The sequence below is a fragment of the Sinohyriopsis cumingii genome, chromosome 15, assembly GCF_028554795.1.
Source record: "Sinohyriopsis cumingii isolate HCF-2022 chromosome 15, ASM2855479v2, whole genome shotgun sequence".
In the NCBI taxonomy this organism is placed as follows: Eukaryota; Metazoa; Mollusca; class Bivalvia; order Unionida; family Unionidae; genus Sinohyriopsis; species Sinohyriopsis cumingii.
The window spans coordinates 114,723,487-114,740,998 of record NC_142975.1 but is presented as its reverse complement, the minus strand read 5'-3'; the positions used below and the strand labels follow the sequence as shown (position 1 = coordinate 114,740,998).

The following is a 17,512-nucleotide window of genomic DNA, read 5'->3' as shown; positions in this document are numbered from 1 at the left end:
ATGTTGTATAAAATCAGAAAAAGCACAATACCATGGAAAGGCAATGCAGCAAGATGTAGAAAAAGGTCAGCTATGGTTATGGAATATGAACAGAGAGCATAGGACTATAGAAAAATCCACCCTGATCTACTGAATGACTATCTTTATGAACTTTTGGATCCTATATACAAAAGTGACAGCTAGATGTAGCTCTCGTCCAAACTGAATTTTTTTATTTACAAATATCTAATGGAGCCACCACCAAAACTAAATAAAGAAACCATGAATAGGTCCAAATCCAAGAACACAGAACTGCAAGAAAAAAATAGAGAGAAAGTCATACTAACCCTTGATACAATGTATCAATCATCAGGTGCATGAGCATGTTCTGTTTTTCTTAAACGGTACACTTTTATTCACTCTGTATAACACTGTTTTATACTGTACTTGGAATCTCATGAAACACAGCAACTTCAAAATGAACACATACATGCCAACCCCTGGTGAGGAAAAAGTGTAGTCCAAGTGGACAAAAAGAGTAATCCGAGCACAAAAAGATTAATCCACATATAACATGATAAAAATTCAATGAGCATATGTACAAAATGATATATTTATCCCTCTGTAATTTTAACATCTATGTGAAGGGGCAAATTTCTGGCGATCTAACAAGAATACATTAGTTGAGACCAAAGAACCATTAATTCGATTTATTGAGACAGGCGTGTATCATATCGCCATACTACCATGTACGGTAATGTCCTTTTGGAGGGAGAATTTTGTTCCTAATTAAGCATTTGTTTATACAGCAGCCAGACAGACTATTAGGGACATGGTAAACTTCATTTTAATGGTAAAGTTGTCACAATTGAGAAATCACAGAAACTCTGTTACTCAAACTACCAGGTCAAGCTGACCCTGACTTTGGCACCTCTGAAAGAAGGCGGCAGAGATATTTGATTCTGATTGGTTACGTTAAATAAGGGGCATGTTTCCCACACAAAATTTTCTAGGTTTTAAAGTTGCCACATCGGAAATTTTAATCAGTCTAAGCTTTCCTGCAAGAGGAAACCCAAGAGTAGGACTTCAGGGATTTGCAAGCAATTCCTCGTAAAAGAACTGTTGTCCAAAGGGGACTATTGTCGAAAGGAACCGACGAACTAATTTGCCGATTAGAGGGAGGAACGTTGAAAGCAAAGGGAGAAAATAGCTCCTGAGATGTATTATTCTGGAGCGTATGATGTGATGTTACCCTGAGACGTATACTGAGAAGTATAGAGAGAAGTGCAGTGAGACGTATAATCCTGTGATGCAATCCTGAGACGTATTAATTTCTGAAACGTATTCTGAGAATATCCTGAGACGAATGGTGGAAAGTATCATCCTGAGATCCAAGGTTCTGAACAGCTACAGTGGAAGCAGAACAAACTGAGGACGAGCAGGTTTTGCAATCGTACAAGACGTTGACTTTGATTATTCACTCGATCCTATGATGAACTAAATCTAATAGTAAACAGATCAGCTGCTTTATTTAAATCTATTTGCATTTTCTTTCTAATTTGGTGAAAGTTTGATTTCTAAAAGCAGAGTATATTCCTGATGTAATGAATTTTTCACACTTGTTTTATGTAATTGATTAAATTGTCTGTTTACATGTACGGGGGCTCGTGTTGGTTTGTTCTATATACCTGCTCAGATCTCTATCTATTTCACCTATAAGTTTCACCACTTACATTTATATTTACTCGAACCGGGCAATAACATCAAGGGCGGTCAACCCCTAGATAACAAAAACCAAATTAAGCGGGACACCGACCAGGAAACAATCCCCGCCTTTACAATCAATTACTGCTCAAGTTTTCGTATATAACCCTTTCAGCCTTAAAAAGCAACTGACTCTCATATCACATTTCAAAACACTTTGTACCAGCTGAGACTATGAATGTTTTGCGGACCAGTAAAGCACTAAGTGCTGGGTTAGAGAGCCTGGATCTGAATTCAGTTTTATTTTTGTGAACAATACTGAACAATCTCTCACAGTCAGCATTAGAATGGTAAAGAACCAATACTCCTTTCATAACCGGACAAAGAAGAGGAAATTTATATCGTACAGTTATTGGATTTTTTACTTTTAGCTGGGAAACAAGATGAAAAAATCAACTCTGTCCGCATTAAGTACATTATCAGGTAGAGTGGAGTGCCAACTTGATTCTTCAGGAGTTTTTCTAATTTATCAGCAGCTTTTCCTGCAGCATGGTGCATCATATGACAACCTGATATTACGATGATGGAGACATTTCTCAAAATATAGAATGCAACTTCTTCATGAATTCCAGTCATCACTGAAGCAGTATCAGCTTAAACCTCCATACAATTATGCCAACTTAAGTTTATTCAAAGTATTATCAAGCAAATAAATGTTTTCTCCAATGGAATCCACTGTTAATTCTAGCAATGAAAGGAGAACGCTCTGACTTTGCCCTTTTCGTAGTCAAAGTCTCTTACACAGACTGGTTACAACTTTTTGTCATAATCACTACTCCTGTCTGTTGCAATACTAAACGGCCCAATTTTCATGGCTACTGCAATTTTAAGTGAAACACCTTCCTCTAAACACCTAACAATATTAGATAAGGTTGTTCTTGCACATGCATATTTTCTGCAATTTTGGAATCGGGAAACATCCATCTAAACAAAGAACCAATGTAATCTTCTACTGCTAGCGGTTATCCGTGTTTTATTAAGAACTCGGTAGATAATGCATCTGCATTTATAAAATTCATGTCCACAATTTAGTTCTGCTGTAAAAAAGAAGTTACCGTAGTACTGGATTTAGTAAACGAGCTAATTCAAGGTTTTTTGTTTTACCACCATAACCAACATTAAAATCCTTTCCACACACCCTGCATGGGCATGAAGATCCCTAGAAATGAACGCTGTATTGTGTAATTCATGTATTCATCTCTGAATCGGTTTTTCACCTTTTCCTAATCCATCTGTGAAATTATTTGAAAAATATTTTTGCTCTAAAATAAATCTGACTTGACTTTTAATGCCATACAGACTGGTTCTGTTCTGAATTAGAACAAAGAATCTGCAAGGGAAGATTGAAAGTCAGAAAACTAGTCTATTCTCTCCTAACTATAAGCCATACAGCTGCTATAAATAAAAACCGAGGTCAAAAGTTGAAAGTAGAAACCAGCATGTTTCTTCAATTACTATAAATAGAACATAATACTGTTAGCAAAGTGTATTAAAGTCTTCAGACTAGCGTACTCTTATGTTGCAGTTACAAAGAAGCCATCTTTTCTAGAATAAGGTCTGTGGAATTAATGGGATGTTAATAAAAATGAGAAAACAAATTATTAATTTTTTGGGAGGGGGATATACCGAAAACGCATAATCCGAACAGAGTTATGCATAAGGCATAATTTAGTGGGGAAAAAAGCATAATGATTACGCCAAAAGTGTAATGGTTGGCGTGTATGTGAATAACGATCCTTGCTTTAACCCTTTACCTCATGCAAGCGTCTTTGGATGCCTCTACTCCATTTGCATGGAAGCGCCTTTTGACGCCTGCTGTAATCATCAGCCATTTTGAGCTGGTTTTCGTAGCGCCACCTTCAGGGAACCCCCCCATTAGATACTACATTCATTCTGTGAATGACAATTACCTCAGATCATGTGGTCGCTATTTATGTACTGGTCGATATCTGCTATTTAAAATAACTGCGTCGTAATCTCCACTCAACAAAATGGCGGTCGCCGATTTCATTCAGTACGTACAGTTTCCACGATTAGAATCACAACCATGAAAGATTCAATAACTTAGGTAAAGGCTCTGATATTGATGTAGGCAGCAATTAGTTTTTACAAATTATCAAATTCAGATGACTTAGTGATGTAGACGCACACAAAAACCTTGTAAATTTCGAGTATCGGAAACGGCAGCTACGGTTGGTCACGCGGCCTCACTGACATGACAGTGAACGAATTCTCTATTTTAAAGCACATAAAAAAATTTTCCGTGAAAAATAATTACACATCTATAACAATTGGACTTTACTCTTAAATTTTTCCACATATAATAGATGTATACCAAAAATGTGAAATGGTTAAAACTGCTGTTAAACGTAACATACACTACATTGCTTAACAGTTCACAGGCAGGCCTATGCATATGCTGTCAACAAGGTAACAGGTGTTCTATTAATAGCGCACTGTACTTTGTCACTATGCTCTATGATGTAAAGGGTTAAGGCATTACCCAAGACCGATGGGACACAATACCCTGGGGACATTGAGGAATGTTGCTGCTAAAAATACAGGACTTTAGAGTAAAATCACAAATCACAAGGAAAACAACAGTTACCACACTCTCTAAAGCCAGAGTGCCAACAAATAAAGTCATATCGATCAAAGGACACAAAAACATTTTATCAGTTGTTTTTCATATCAATATCTCATTTTTCTTGGCTACATAACATTTCATTGTACATAAAATTTCCTTCTTTTCAGCAAGCTAAGTTTTGTTCACAGTGGAAGCGCACATTCATAGTAGTAAAATAGTGCATATTAATGCGTGGTGATCAGGTTTCATTCATAAATTGAATAACATATAAAATATGAAATAAACAAAATAATTTTATTGTTTCAATTGTATTATTCTTTCAATATAATAGAATGATTACTAAGATAGTTTGAAGTATATAATAAAAATATATTGAGTATTGACTCATTCATGTGGCGTAGAATGTCTGAGCACTTGGGACCAATATTTCTCAATACTCAGTCAATAACCTATACTTATTCAATGTAACATTTTTACAACAGAGGTTTATTTTATATAAACATTTCCTCTGGAACCTACTGAAGGTTAATTTATTTCATGTCAACAAGTGAACCAAGAACAGCACATTATGTGTCTGTCCCACATTTATTAGTAGGCACTCACAGAGCATAGTAGGTTGGTGATTGTCAAGCAACAGGTGTCAATGACCTTGGTCTTTGGGTAATGTACACATCTCCCTCTTTACAATGCAGTACTTGCGGTCCACAAATGTTGACTGCATTATGTTCCAAATCACATTATAGTGAGAAGTGAGGTATGTACCGAACCAGAAAATCCTATAAACAGCAGTGTATACTGAACCACATTACAGAGTATCAATCAAAAAGGCGTTCAATAATGGTGTCTAAAAACAAATAGTTATAACACTGTTCTTCATATTATTTTCTTTCTCTCCGAGCTGTTATACACTGGTATGAATTTAGTTCTGGGGTCCATAGTAGTATAGTGTTATATTCAGAATAATGTTGTAATGATATGTATTATACTGAGAACTGCAACCTTTGATCCCAAAACTGATCTGATTCTTCCTTTCTCCAAATGCAAGTTATCCAAAAAAACTGGTAACAGCAGACAACTCTAGTTATTTTGTAGAAATTAAAATGGTAACAAACCAATGGAAAACATCACAACATAAATAAAGTGCTCAGTGGCATGCATATAAAATAGTTAAATTTGGAAACAAGAAAGTTAATGGCGTCTGTTTGGAGCTTACCTGAGTACCAGTGCCATGTGCCTCTACATATTTTACTGCCTCTAAGTCAATCATTGATCTTGTGTATAATTCTCTCATCAGGGACACCTGAGACTCCCTACTGGGGTTAGTTATACCTGTACAGGGAAAAGAAATACCTCATTAAGTTCACTTTGGGGATAATCATGTTAAAATATAATATCCTCTGATGCTGTAAAAGAAAAAATATCGGTCATGAGTTAACAAGCTCACTTGTCAAAACTGATTGAAAAACATGTCCATGACTCATTCATGTCATATTTAACCAAACACTTGCTGTTACATCCTAATCAATCAGGCTTTAGACAGAAACATTCCTGTGAGACTGCCTTGATCTCCCATACTTATAAATGGCTTCAAGCACTTGACCAAGGAAGAATAATAGGATCTGTATTTGTAGATTTCAGGAAAGCTTTTGACATGGTGGATCATGAAATTCTTTTGAAAAAACTGAAAATCTACCAATGTGATCAAAGAACAATTAGATGGTTTACTTCATACTTAAGTGAGAGAACACAACATGTTTACATAAATAATGCTCTGTCTGAACCTGGAACAATTAGATATGGAGTACCACAAGGCTCAAATCTAGGTCCATAACTATTTATTTTATTTATTAATGACCTACCACTTTTACTAAGGGACTCAATATCATCAACAGATCTCCATGCAGATGACACAACATTGTCGGACATCCAAAACATAAAGCATGAACCTGAAATTTCTTTACAGAATGCCTTAAACAAACTGGAAAACTGGTGAACATGCAATGGCATGTTGGTAAATACTGGTAAAACTAAAATATTACTTATCTCAACACAGCTAAAAAGGACAAATCTTGATAGTGATGAACTATGTCTGACATGAATGGATACAAATCTGCAACTGGTCTGTCATGATAGACTACTTGGTGTTCTTGTAGATAATAACCTAGCATGGACTGAACATATCAAACATACCAGCAAAAAAGTAAATTCAAGTTTATGGCTTCTCAGTAGGATGACACAGAAAACTATTTTATAACAATTACATACAACCCTATTTAGATTACTGCAATAAAGTATGGGGTAATTCAAATGATAAAAGCATAGCAAAGCTGGTACATCTTCAAAAAAGAGTATTAGGGCTAATATCAATCCAGAAAGAAAGCAAGAAAAATTCAGCTGGTAATTTAGAAACATTACCTATAACAGACTGAATCTGTTTGAGAAAAGCCAAATTAATGTAGAGGATATCCCATAATAGTGCTCCTGAATATTTACAATCATTATTCCAGTATAGGCTACCTGGTAATACTCCCAATCTACAATCCATTTCTACCAAACAGTATAAAATTTCCCAAACCAAATAAGGAGTTATTTTAAAAAAGTTTCCAATACTCCTGAACTCTGCTCTGGAATAGTATTCCAGTTGAGATTAGAAATGCCCACTGTATTTCCTTCTTCAAAACCCAATATATCCAGTGGTTTCAGAGATGCAGATAAAATAAATAAACTCCTTTGTATGAGGGCCTCAACATAGATTAGTTCTTAGCTAATTGTGTTACCCTCTTTAAAAAAGGTCATTATTATTAACATTATTATTATTATTGCATTGGTCAGAAATGCCTTCTAAACAGGTTAATGATTTTAAAGCATGAGATATCTCTGGTCTACAGCTAAACACAAACAAGTACAAAAGCCTACAATGTAGGTCACAGTTGATGTAACATAATGTTCCATATGACATATTATCACAAATAACTACAAAAGCCTACAATGTAGGTCACAGTTGATGTAACATAATGTTCCATATGACATATTATCACAAAAGCTCTTCTACTCTATGACCAGTAAAGCTAAATATTAAATTAATCTCATCTTAGTTGTCTACTCACCGTCCATCTTGTAGCCATCACAGTTAATACCTACGTCCACTACACTGGCATACACTCTTCTAAAGTATTCTGCTTCCCTGAAAATAGAGAATGACTCAAAGTTCACCACATATTAAAATCTTGAAACATTTCATGACTATGCTTTTTTAAAATCATCAACTCGCTTTCCATCACATTAAAACATGTGGAGATGTTGCCATGCTTTTATACAATGGGGAAGCTCCCACCTGGTCACCAAAATAAAGAGCAAGTAGAAAAATAAAAAGGTGTAGGTCAGAGGAAATGGCCTTTGATCAGTTTTTACAAAAGAACTTAAATATCTCTCTCTCTTCAGCTCAACTCTGCCAGATCTCTATTGAAATAAAAATTCCTAACAGATGTCACCTCTAGTTGCATAAGCATTAATCTGTGGAACTGTATATGAATCTAGTCCTGTCCCAAGAACCTCTTTCCTGTCTGCTGTCAGAAGGGGCATATGCACTGCTAGCTTAGACAAGTTTGGAAACTCTTTTTTATGGGTGTTACATACATTCTGAACAGCTTAAAGGTACTGTTTCTTAGATATCTCTGCTCCAAAATAAGATCTGTGTTTACTAACATGAGTGCTGTCAAAGTTTAACTTTCTTTAATCAGTGCTTTCATGACTGCTACTGCCAGATTTGTTGTCTGTTCCATAATGATATATCATGGTTTTAACTCATTCGGCCCCAGCACTGTTTTCAGTATCTCTGCTGATATGCCTCAGAAGCACAAAGCCGTGTCTAGCTGCTTGTGCCCCATAGTTTTTACCTGGTTGAAAACATCGTGCACATGCATTCACTCTTACCTTAATTTCTCTTCTTATATCCAAATAAAATCCACGAATTTTTCACCATCTACAGTAATACCTCGAACATTCGTGAGGTTAGGTTTCAGAACCAGTCGCGGATCAGGAGGAATTGCGAATGTTTGGTACAAGTCACTAAAAATGCTAATAATTTCTAGGGTTTAAACCCTAAATATGACCCAAATCATGCTCCCAAAGTACTTTAATTTCATTTAAAAGTTAGCTTAATACATTACCCTTAAAAAGAGAAATAAATGGTTGATGTAAAAATAGAGTACAGTATCGCCTAATGGGTATTTGCCACACTAGCGCATTTACAGTATGGTACATGTATACTAATATTACCCCTATACTAATTCATTGGCTGCCGTTTTCTTTTGCACTCACAGTAAGTTAAAACCAAGTAACGAATGGGACTGTAAACTTAATGACTGACGTTTTCTTTGTCATTGTCAGGAAGGTAAACTAGGTAAACTTCATATGTCACAGAAGTCATATAACAAAGGTACAATTCAATAAAATAAAGAAAACATGTACGTAGAGGGTACAAATGAAAATTTCACGAATCCGTGAATTCGCGAATCCAGAAACGCGAATGCACGAGGTATTACTGTATTTCAAATGAATTTGTTGACACACTGATGTAATTTTTTTCCCTATTTGTCGAAGTTTTTCAGAACTTATTTACCCAGTATTTACAAACTTATGCACAACATTTATCTGCAAGAACTCCGTCATCATCGCTGTCAGCATCATCATTTTCGGACGATTCAATCTCAGAAACTTCTACGTCCAAATCTAAATCTCACAAAATATTCAACTGCTGAACATATCTTTCCTCAGCTTGCTCAATATTTTCGAGATCAAACCCGAGAAACTCCAAATTTTTGCTCTCATCAAAAATCACTCTTCCGTCCGCCATCATTTACGATTTTTCATGAACAGAACACGTGTAGTTAAACCGCTCTCAAACTTTAGCCTTTTGCTTCAGAACAATTCAAATTTCCACAAATGAAAGTAAAATCATTTCTGATTGGTTTAATAGTTGTTTATTTCTTGGAATAAACCATTTCTAACCAATCAGAGACGTTGTATCTAACACACATTCATCACGCCTGGAGACGGGATCGGCCATTAAATGCAGTAAACAATTCACGACTACAGGCGGGATCGGCCAATGAATGCAGAAACCGGATCACGCCTACAGACGGGATCGGGGCCAAATGAGTTAATTCCATTGATGCCATAGCCTTCTTGTTCAGATACAGGTATTTTGATCAAATAAATATCTATACTTTTTAACTCCTTCCTAGATTCTTATTCAATTTTCTCAACCCTCTGAGGGCCTTATAGTTTTGCAGCACAATATCCCTCCCTGAACTGTTGTTGTTGTTATAGGGTTTAACACCATTTTTCAAATCAAGAATGGCTATACATGGCAGCCAGAAGAAATGGTGGAGGAAGAACCCAGGAAAACCCCAGAAAGAACCAACCCATGAGATGCCACCAGCAAGCTTTCTCACATACCCACAATGGCTGAGCCAGGGGTGAGATGGCAGTGATCCGTAACAGTGAGCGCTAAATTATACCACTCGGCCACTAGGGGCCCGTCCCTGAATTATGAGAAAAGAAATGGAAATTGAACTCAACTTTTAGATTGCATTTATTTTAATTTGGCACATTATACTGCCTGTTTTTTGTTTAATTTCAAAATACCAGTGCATAGGGAGTTGACCAGAGAGCAGTCTGTTTTGCCCATCCAAGTATACATTAGTCTCATAATAAAAAAGTCATTTTTGGGTTCAAAATCACTCACTCTCAGTTCCAGTAACTCTCTCCCAGCTCTAATAATCTGATATACTTCAAATTGTTTAAAAATCACTGTCATCAGCGACTATATGCTGAATGGAATCATCATCTGAATATGATCCATGTTGGGAGTCAATCACTGTGGGTCTCCTCCTAAGAAACCTGTATTTTCAATGAGCACTTGTAAATCTTCTTCTGATGCAAGGTTCAAGGAACAACATCATACTTGTTCCTGGGCAATGGACCAATTAAATTTAGCTTAACAACCATTGATGTCAAGCTGAAGTATCCCAATGTGTAAACAGTTACCTACTTGAAAACAAGGCAAATGTCATCATGATAAGCACTATGAGACCTCTTTCTGGCTTATGGCATGACAAGCACTTTAAGGGTTAACAGTTTCAATAAAAATTGTATTCTGCTTTGTGTATGTTTTTATATGCACGACTTTTAACTAATTTGCGGAAAGTCCTCACATATCACTGCCCTCAAAATGCGTGAATTCGTACAAACTTTGCTGATTTGCACGCTTTGGCACCATCTCTGAACATGCACTAGATTATTGTCTAACGTAAAGATTGGGTCAACTATACTATCGAAAGGAAGACCAGGTAAACAACTTTGTCACACAAGCTGGATATCAATTCACTTGACAAGAGCATGCCTCACTGTCAGTGAACACTGGAAGGGTGTGATCTCTGGTCAAGGTGCTCTCTTTAGGCAGTATTTATGAGTAAGTGACCATTCCTGTGCCAAGTCATACAAAATAATTTAAAAAATAGCACTAGCAGCTGCTTTGCTTAGTGCTCAACAATAAGAGGTTAGTGTTATGGACTGGTGTGTGTGTGTGTGTGTGATTTTATTTTTAATGTAGCTTAACAATGTTTCAGTCATATTGCTATGATGTCTGCAGTGTGGCATCATGCTGCAGACATGTAACATGATGTTCTACCCAATCACATTATCCTGACACAAGGACAACCCTCCTAACAATAACCACTTAATGCTGAGCGCCAAGCGAGGCAGCTGTTAGTACCACTTTTATCAATCTTTGGTATGACTTGACCTGGGATTGAACCCATAAATTCCTGCATCCGAGGTGGATGCTCTAACCACTAGGCCACTGAAGTGATTGTTAGGACTGGTTGGTGTAGTGTCAAAATAATGTGACTGGGTGGGACATCACAATACATGTCTGTGGCATAATGTCCCAGTGCTCGACATTACTATAAACTGTCACACTGCAGACTTCTTAGTGATATGACTGACAAATTTGTAAACCTATGTTAAAATCCAAGACACACACACACACACACACACACGTTTATGAGTAGGTATGTATTCTATACATGATTTGCACACCACCACCTCATTTCTGCAATCAGGATGCCACTCTCCAATAATGGGTTTTGATGTTGCAAAGTTTGTTTGTGTTCCATTTAGCATATTTTACAAGTGTATATAACATGCTGATTTATATAATATTTATATTAAGTAAATGGAATCTTCCATTCAGAAATGGGTGACAGCCCTGGCTGCTTTTCCTATCCTTTCATTACCCTTACCTTTCATTACCCTTATTACCAATGCGACTAAGCAGTAAACAGTACAGAAAAATTCTGTAAGATTTGGTTTGCAGCTTTGTTACCAAATTAAATGTTTTGAAAGGCTCTGGTGTGGAACTCTAGAACGTCTTTTCTAAAGAAGTATAGATACAACTAGATTTTCAATATCACTATCACGACAGATATATTATAGGTCTGACTGACACCATTTTCAATAAGAACCAAGTTCAGTGTGATCCCGCTATAACACGGTAGTTGGGAGCCATAAAACCCCTACCGCATTATATACCGAACCGTGTTATATGCAACCAAGTCAGGTAGCTGAAGAAAATGTACCCCCCCCCAAATGATCCGGGTCAATTAGAAAATGAAAATGATTTTGGATAAGGTCAAGTCTAAAATACAATTATCCATAGCACATAATGAAAATAAAACAATAACAAATAATTCAAGTTACATAACTGGAAGCGATAACAAGTTTTTCAAAGTTGCCATATTAGATGTCCATGGGGCACGGTTTTCATTTAGGATCCACTATACATCTCATAATAAGTCTTTACAGTGAAATCCCATGTTGATATAAGGATTCATTAAAGATGTCACAGTAATAACAAGGATTTTCAAGACTACCAATAGTATACATAATGGACTGATGTCCAAAGGGCACCATTTTCTTGTAGGACCAACCAAATATAAGCAGTCATTCGGTGAAAACACCATTGCAAAATGACCATCCATGAAGCTGTGCGTTAACATTTCATGATGGCTACCAAGGTAGCCAGACTAGAAGCCAGATCAGTACCATTTACATTGCAGACAAATTAGACCTTGTAATAATGAGTGTTTCCCTGTAATCCTCCTTGTAGTTTACAAGCAGTAGCAATACCTAATGTATGTCCACAAAGAGACAATGGGCCATGACCACAGCACAAGTCCTTATGGTTTATGACCAACAGAGCTAAAAATAGAAAAAAACTTCTAAATATGCAGGGGAGTTAATGCAAACAATGGCAGGGTTTGAAAATATGTTATATTTTCACGAGCTGAATGTTTGGGTGTAATTTTTGTAAATTGTTTAGAAATTAGCATTATTCTTGTAAACATGCTCCTCTAATATACCCTGCATATATGTTTGTCAATTCTCTCTTATTCAGTTTCCTCTAAATTGGCAAAAAAATGTTGTCCTCCTGAAAATATTTATTCATTACATTATGATTCAAAGTATCAACATACCTCGTCAGTAAAATGGCTGCAACCCCTTCCGCTCTCACATAGCCATCTGCATCCTTGTCAAACACCAAGCTCTGACCCTTGGGGCTCAGCATGTTCAGTACAAACATTTGCTGACTGAACTGGGGGTACAAAATCAAATTGCTACCTGCAGCAAAGAAACAAGAGGTTCAAGTTAGCAGGAAGACAAAATCAAAGTACTTATAATACTGATGAATTGATATTAATTAATGCAAGATCAGATGGAAGCACATACAAAATGTGACTCTTAATGGTCCTTCTACTAATGTAAACTGACTGCGCTAGATAATCTTTATAACATTTGTCTAACTTTTCCATACTTATTGCAAGGGAATTTATAGGAACATTTCAAACTTTATGGGAGGTATTATCATGGGCTATTTACTTTTAAAACCATTTTCTAATATTGTTTTAAGTAATACCATCAGTGAAACAATATCAAATGGAGATAACTACAATAAAGTATAATTATTTACCCAACTTTGAATTGCCTCCCTTAACATAAAAAAAGTACCTTCCATGGCAAGTGTATACATTTTAGCTACTAATTTTACTAGGACCATAAAGTCTGTTTCTAATATTACTAATACATTTCTGTTTTTTGGTAACAGAACAAACACTATGCCATAAAGTATAATGGGACTAAACTCCCTCCAAGCAAATGCAATGACAGTTGAATTAATTTCTATCAAAACCCCAATGGAATCCTGAAATCCGCTTTTTTGCACTTCAGATTTGAGGCAAAACAATTTTAAATGCTTGAAACATGTTCACAGAATATGAATGCGACAGTCTGAAGGAAAATACACAATAAATACTGTTGCGGGTAATTTTTATGTTTACTGTCTGTGCTCCTTAACTTTGTTTAAAAAGCTACACATGTAGTTCTATTACAACCCTAACAAAAGAAAATCTCATCTCTAGAGTTCCTGATATTAGATAATAATCTACACATTTGTGATATGAAATGAAATGTTGCTCTTGTTTAAGTAAAGCCATATGAAGCCCAAGGAAAATGCTTGCATTTTAATGAATCCAAACCTTTTAAGTTTTCGTTTTTCAATGAAACTTTAATTTTACTCACTGGCAACAATAGCATACTTGCAGCGCCCCTGCTTAAGATCAGTGACTGCAATGTCCAATGCAGCAATGCTAGAGCTGCATGCTGTGTCCACTGTTGCTGTTGGACCAGTCAGTCGGAACTGCCTCATCACCTCCCCGCACATAAAGCTGGACAGACTGACTGCAAATAAATATTTGCATTAAGAGCTAAATTTGTGATTGTAAAACATGTGTACCATTTTGCATCAAAAGAGAAAGGGTCAAAAGACTTCAATGCTTTGAAACAACAAGAATTTGAGAGATCACCTCTACACACCTTTTACTGGTCTCCAGTAGCCATTGCAGTCATTAATCATCATGCAGAAAATAAAGTCAGACTCATGTGATCCAGATGTTGGTCCCTTTTTAATATAGTGTTTGTTTGCCTTTAAATTTTTACATTTAATAATCATTATACAACCAGTATTGTGTTCACATGCCATTAAATAATATGCATACTTACAACCATACTGTGGCAAGACATGATCTCATAGTAGAGGTACTATAACGAGTAGATAAAAACCGAAGATTTTTTTTTTTCAAATCATTGGCAAATTTTCTGCAGAACCTGTCCAACTATAGAAGCCAAAATTTACTGGGTAAATGTCGCAGGCTTTGAGTAAACTTGGTGTGACTGCAAGCGTAACAATCATAATTCCTGCCTCAGTAATTACACTAAATAGCCATTATAATTGTCAGTGTCACATGAAAAAACATGCAGTCCACTTATCAAATTCCAATATTAATCCAAAGTACAATACATAGTTAACCTGGTGAGAGTAGCTTTTCACAATATGCAATTTATATTCAAACATCTACCAATGAAGAATATTTATTCTTACTCAACTACTGTGGTCTGTAAGGACTACAATAAATATACACCATGGAAAAATCTATCAAGTCATGAGCTTTATGCAAATACTTGACCAATGCCAGAAGCTTGGCATGTAGGCCACAGCAACTTTATTTGATTGCCCAGCTCTGATACACTTTTCAAAACTGTAAACGTATTGCTATTGTCAGCCAGTATTTCCAGAATGAAATTGTCACCTGAATATGAACCATGTTTGGAGTCAACCATTTTGAGTTTTCTAGAATGCCCATATTTCAAACAAGCATTTGTAAAACTTCTTTGATCATTGCAAGGTTCAGACAATGACAGAATGCTTGTTCCAGGGCCCAATATGACAATAAAATTCAGCTTAACAGCCAATAATGTCCAACTCATGAACCCCAAATAGAGAACACAGTTGCCTAGCTGAAACATATGTCATGATATTCACTATGAAACCCCTTAAAGCAGTGCAACTTATGTTGTGACATGCACTTTAAGGGTTAACAGTTAAATACAAATTGATAATGTACCATAGGGTACATTTTTATATGCATGTCTTAAAACTAATTTTCATGAGTTCTCACTGCTATCCACAGACAAACTTTGTGTAATTCCTGCACTCATGTGCTCTGAGAGCATCTCTGAATATTTAAACCACACCATGGAATTTTCCATTCTGGATCTTACTCATGTGCTCTGACAGCATCTCTGAATATTTAAACCACACCATGGAATTTTTCATTCTGGATCTTGCTCTCTCCTTCAACTCAATCATTATTTCCATAATCTATTATACCATGTTTTCTTAATAATTTTTCTTTTCAAACTAATAAATTGTTCATTAAATGATAAAATGGGTATAAATTTTGTCATTAATTCAACCTCAAGATAAATTTAATATTCTTTGCCATACATGTTACTCTATCTTTATCTTTTGTGGGCGGCCTATACTTTATCTTTGAAAATATATTCTCTAGCAGCCATCAAAGAATTAACTTTGCAACTTGTGTGACTACTACAAACCTTAAACGTTTTCGTCGCAAGATACATTGTTTAAAAATTTATATTCATTGATATATTACAGCTCTTATCACCTTTAGCGACTCTTGACCATTGTTAGCACCCAACAGTCATACATGGATGGACATGCACTAAACAAAAATTGCAGGTGTTTTCATTTTGTTTTCCTGATGAAAAAGCACACAGATAAAATAAATCTGGTGACACAAGGGAATACAAAATTATACATGTATTAACCTGCAAACCTGGGCTCACTGTGCAACACTGTGATGATGACCTTGATCCCAGAGTAAAATGTTTGAGCAAACATGTTGCTGAATGAACTATCTTGGTTTTGTGATAATTCATGTCACACAGGATAATCATCTTGTGTGAGAATTCATGTCACACAGGATAATCATCTTGTGTGAGAATTAATGTCACACAGGATAATCATCTTGTGTGAGAATTCAAAAGTTTAAATAAAACCTAAACAATGTTCTTGATGTTGCCAACATCATTGGAAAAGTGACTGTCTTGATTCCCACTAATGCAAGATTGACAAAAATGGTTGCTTAGTATAAAAAAGGAAAATATTGCTAAAAAGTATTACTATAAATTAACAGCTTTAGAGTGAAACAGATAAAGCTTTATTTTGAGACGAGGGGGGCCATGGCTTCTCAGTGTTTAACAGGCCAAACTTGCAAGCCAATGGTCACAGGTTCAAATCCTTCCAAGCTCATGCCAGGTACCAATGATGAGGTGCATATCTAGGTAAAGCAATTTACTCCCACTGTGTCAACACTGAAGTCTCTCATTTGCTGAACTCGCATTAAATATCAACCAAAATAATTTGTACAGGAAATGCACCACAACATTTGAACTGAAATAATTTTTGTATTCCCACACCTCTGCAGTATGACGTTTCAGCAAATCTTTGTGGACTATAGCTTCTAGCTCTTTACCTTCTGCCGATGCATATATGCAACCATAAAAATAGCCTTGTAACCCCAGAGACGCATATACAAGCTACTAATAATACTCTCTCTGTCTCAGTTGGCTCAAACATGCATTTCCGGCCAAGGGTTGGGAAACCCCATATATCCATATAAAAGTTTCATAGTTTTACAGCATACAAGCAGGAAGTTCTATTGAAAATAAGGTCTATTGTGACAATAAACAAAATAGCAACATTCCTGTATTCCGACGACGATTCTGATGAAAGTTTTGAAGTACTTGAAAGTGATGGCATTGCAAATGATACTGATTTTAATAAGATTCAAGATGAAGGATCGGACATTAGTATAAGTTCTGTTTCGACACCTGACATTTCAGATTTATCTGAATCCAAGGATGAAACGTGCAACGATCAAATCTGGTCAGAACACACGAGACAGGTAAACATAGACAACCTTACAGCAGTTTCAGGGCCAACATTTATTTTAAAAGAAAATGCAAAGGATATAGATTTCTTTTTACGTGCTTCAGGCAGTATCATAAAAAATTACCAAATCTGTAATGAAATAGTGGACACATTGTTATGCAAAATGGTGGTGAGAAAAGTAATCTAATATACATTATAAACACAAACAGATATCTTGATGTATTATTTTTTTAATTATAAATATTAGTGAATATAAACATTGATTTCAGAGGATTATAACTGTAACTGTTGGTGGAAATTAGTGG

The 17,512-nt window shown here is 35.9% G+C and overlaps 1 protein-coding gene across 2 annotated transcripts in view; it reads right to left on the bottom strand.

The window, feature by feature from the left end:
* LOC149782530 (fatty acid synthase-like) overlaps positions 1–17,512 on the bottom strand; it is a 207,642-nt gene that overhangs the window by 172,712 nt on the left and 17,418 nt on the right. For both annotated transcript variants that reach the window (XM_089933967.1, XM_089933968.1), the window contains exons 5-8: positions 13,973–14,131; positions 12,871–13,015; positions 7,438–7,514; positions 5,544–5,659 (exon numbers count right to left, since the gene is read on the bottom strand). In XM_089933967.1, coding sequence (XP_089790093.1) covers positions 5,544–5,659; positions 7,438–7,514; positions 12,871–13,015; positions 13,973–14,131 — 497 coding nt within the window. The remainder of the gene's footprint in view (positions 1–5,543; positions 5,660–7,437; positions 7,515–12,870; positions 13,016–13,972; positions 14,132–17,512) is intronic.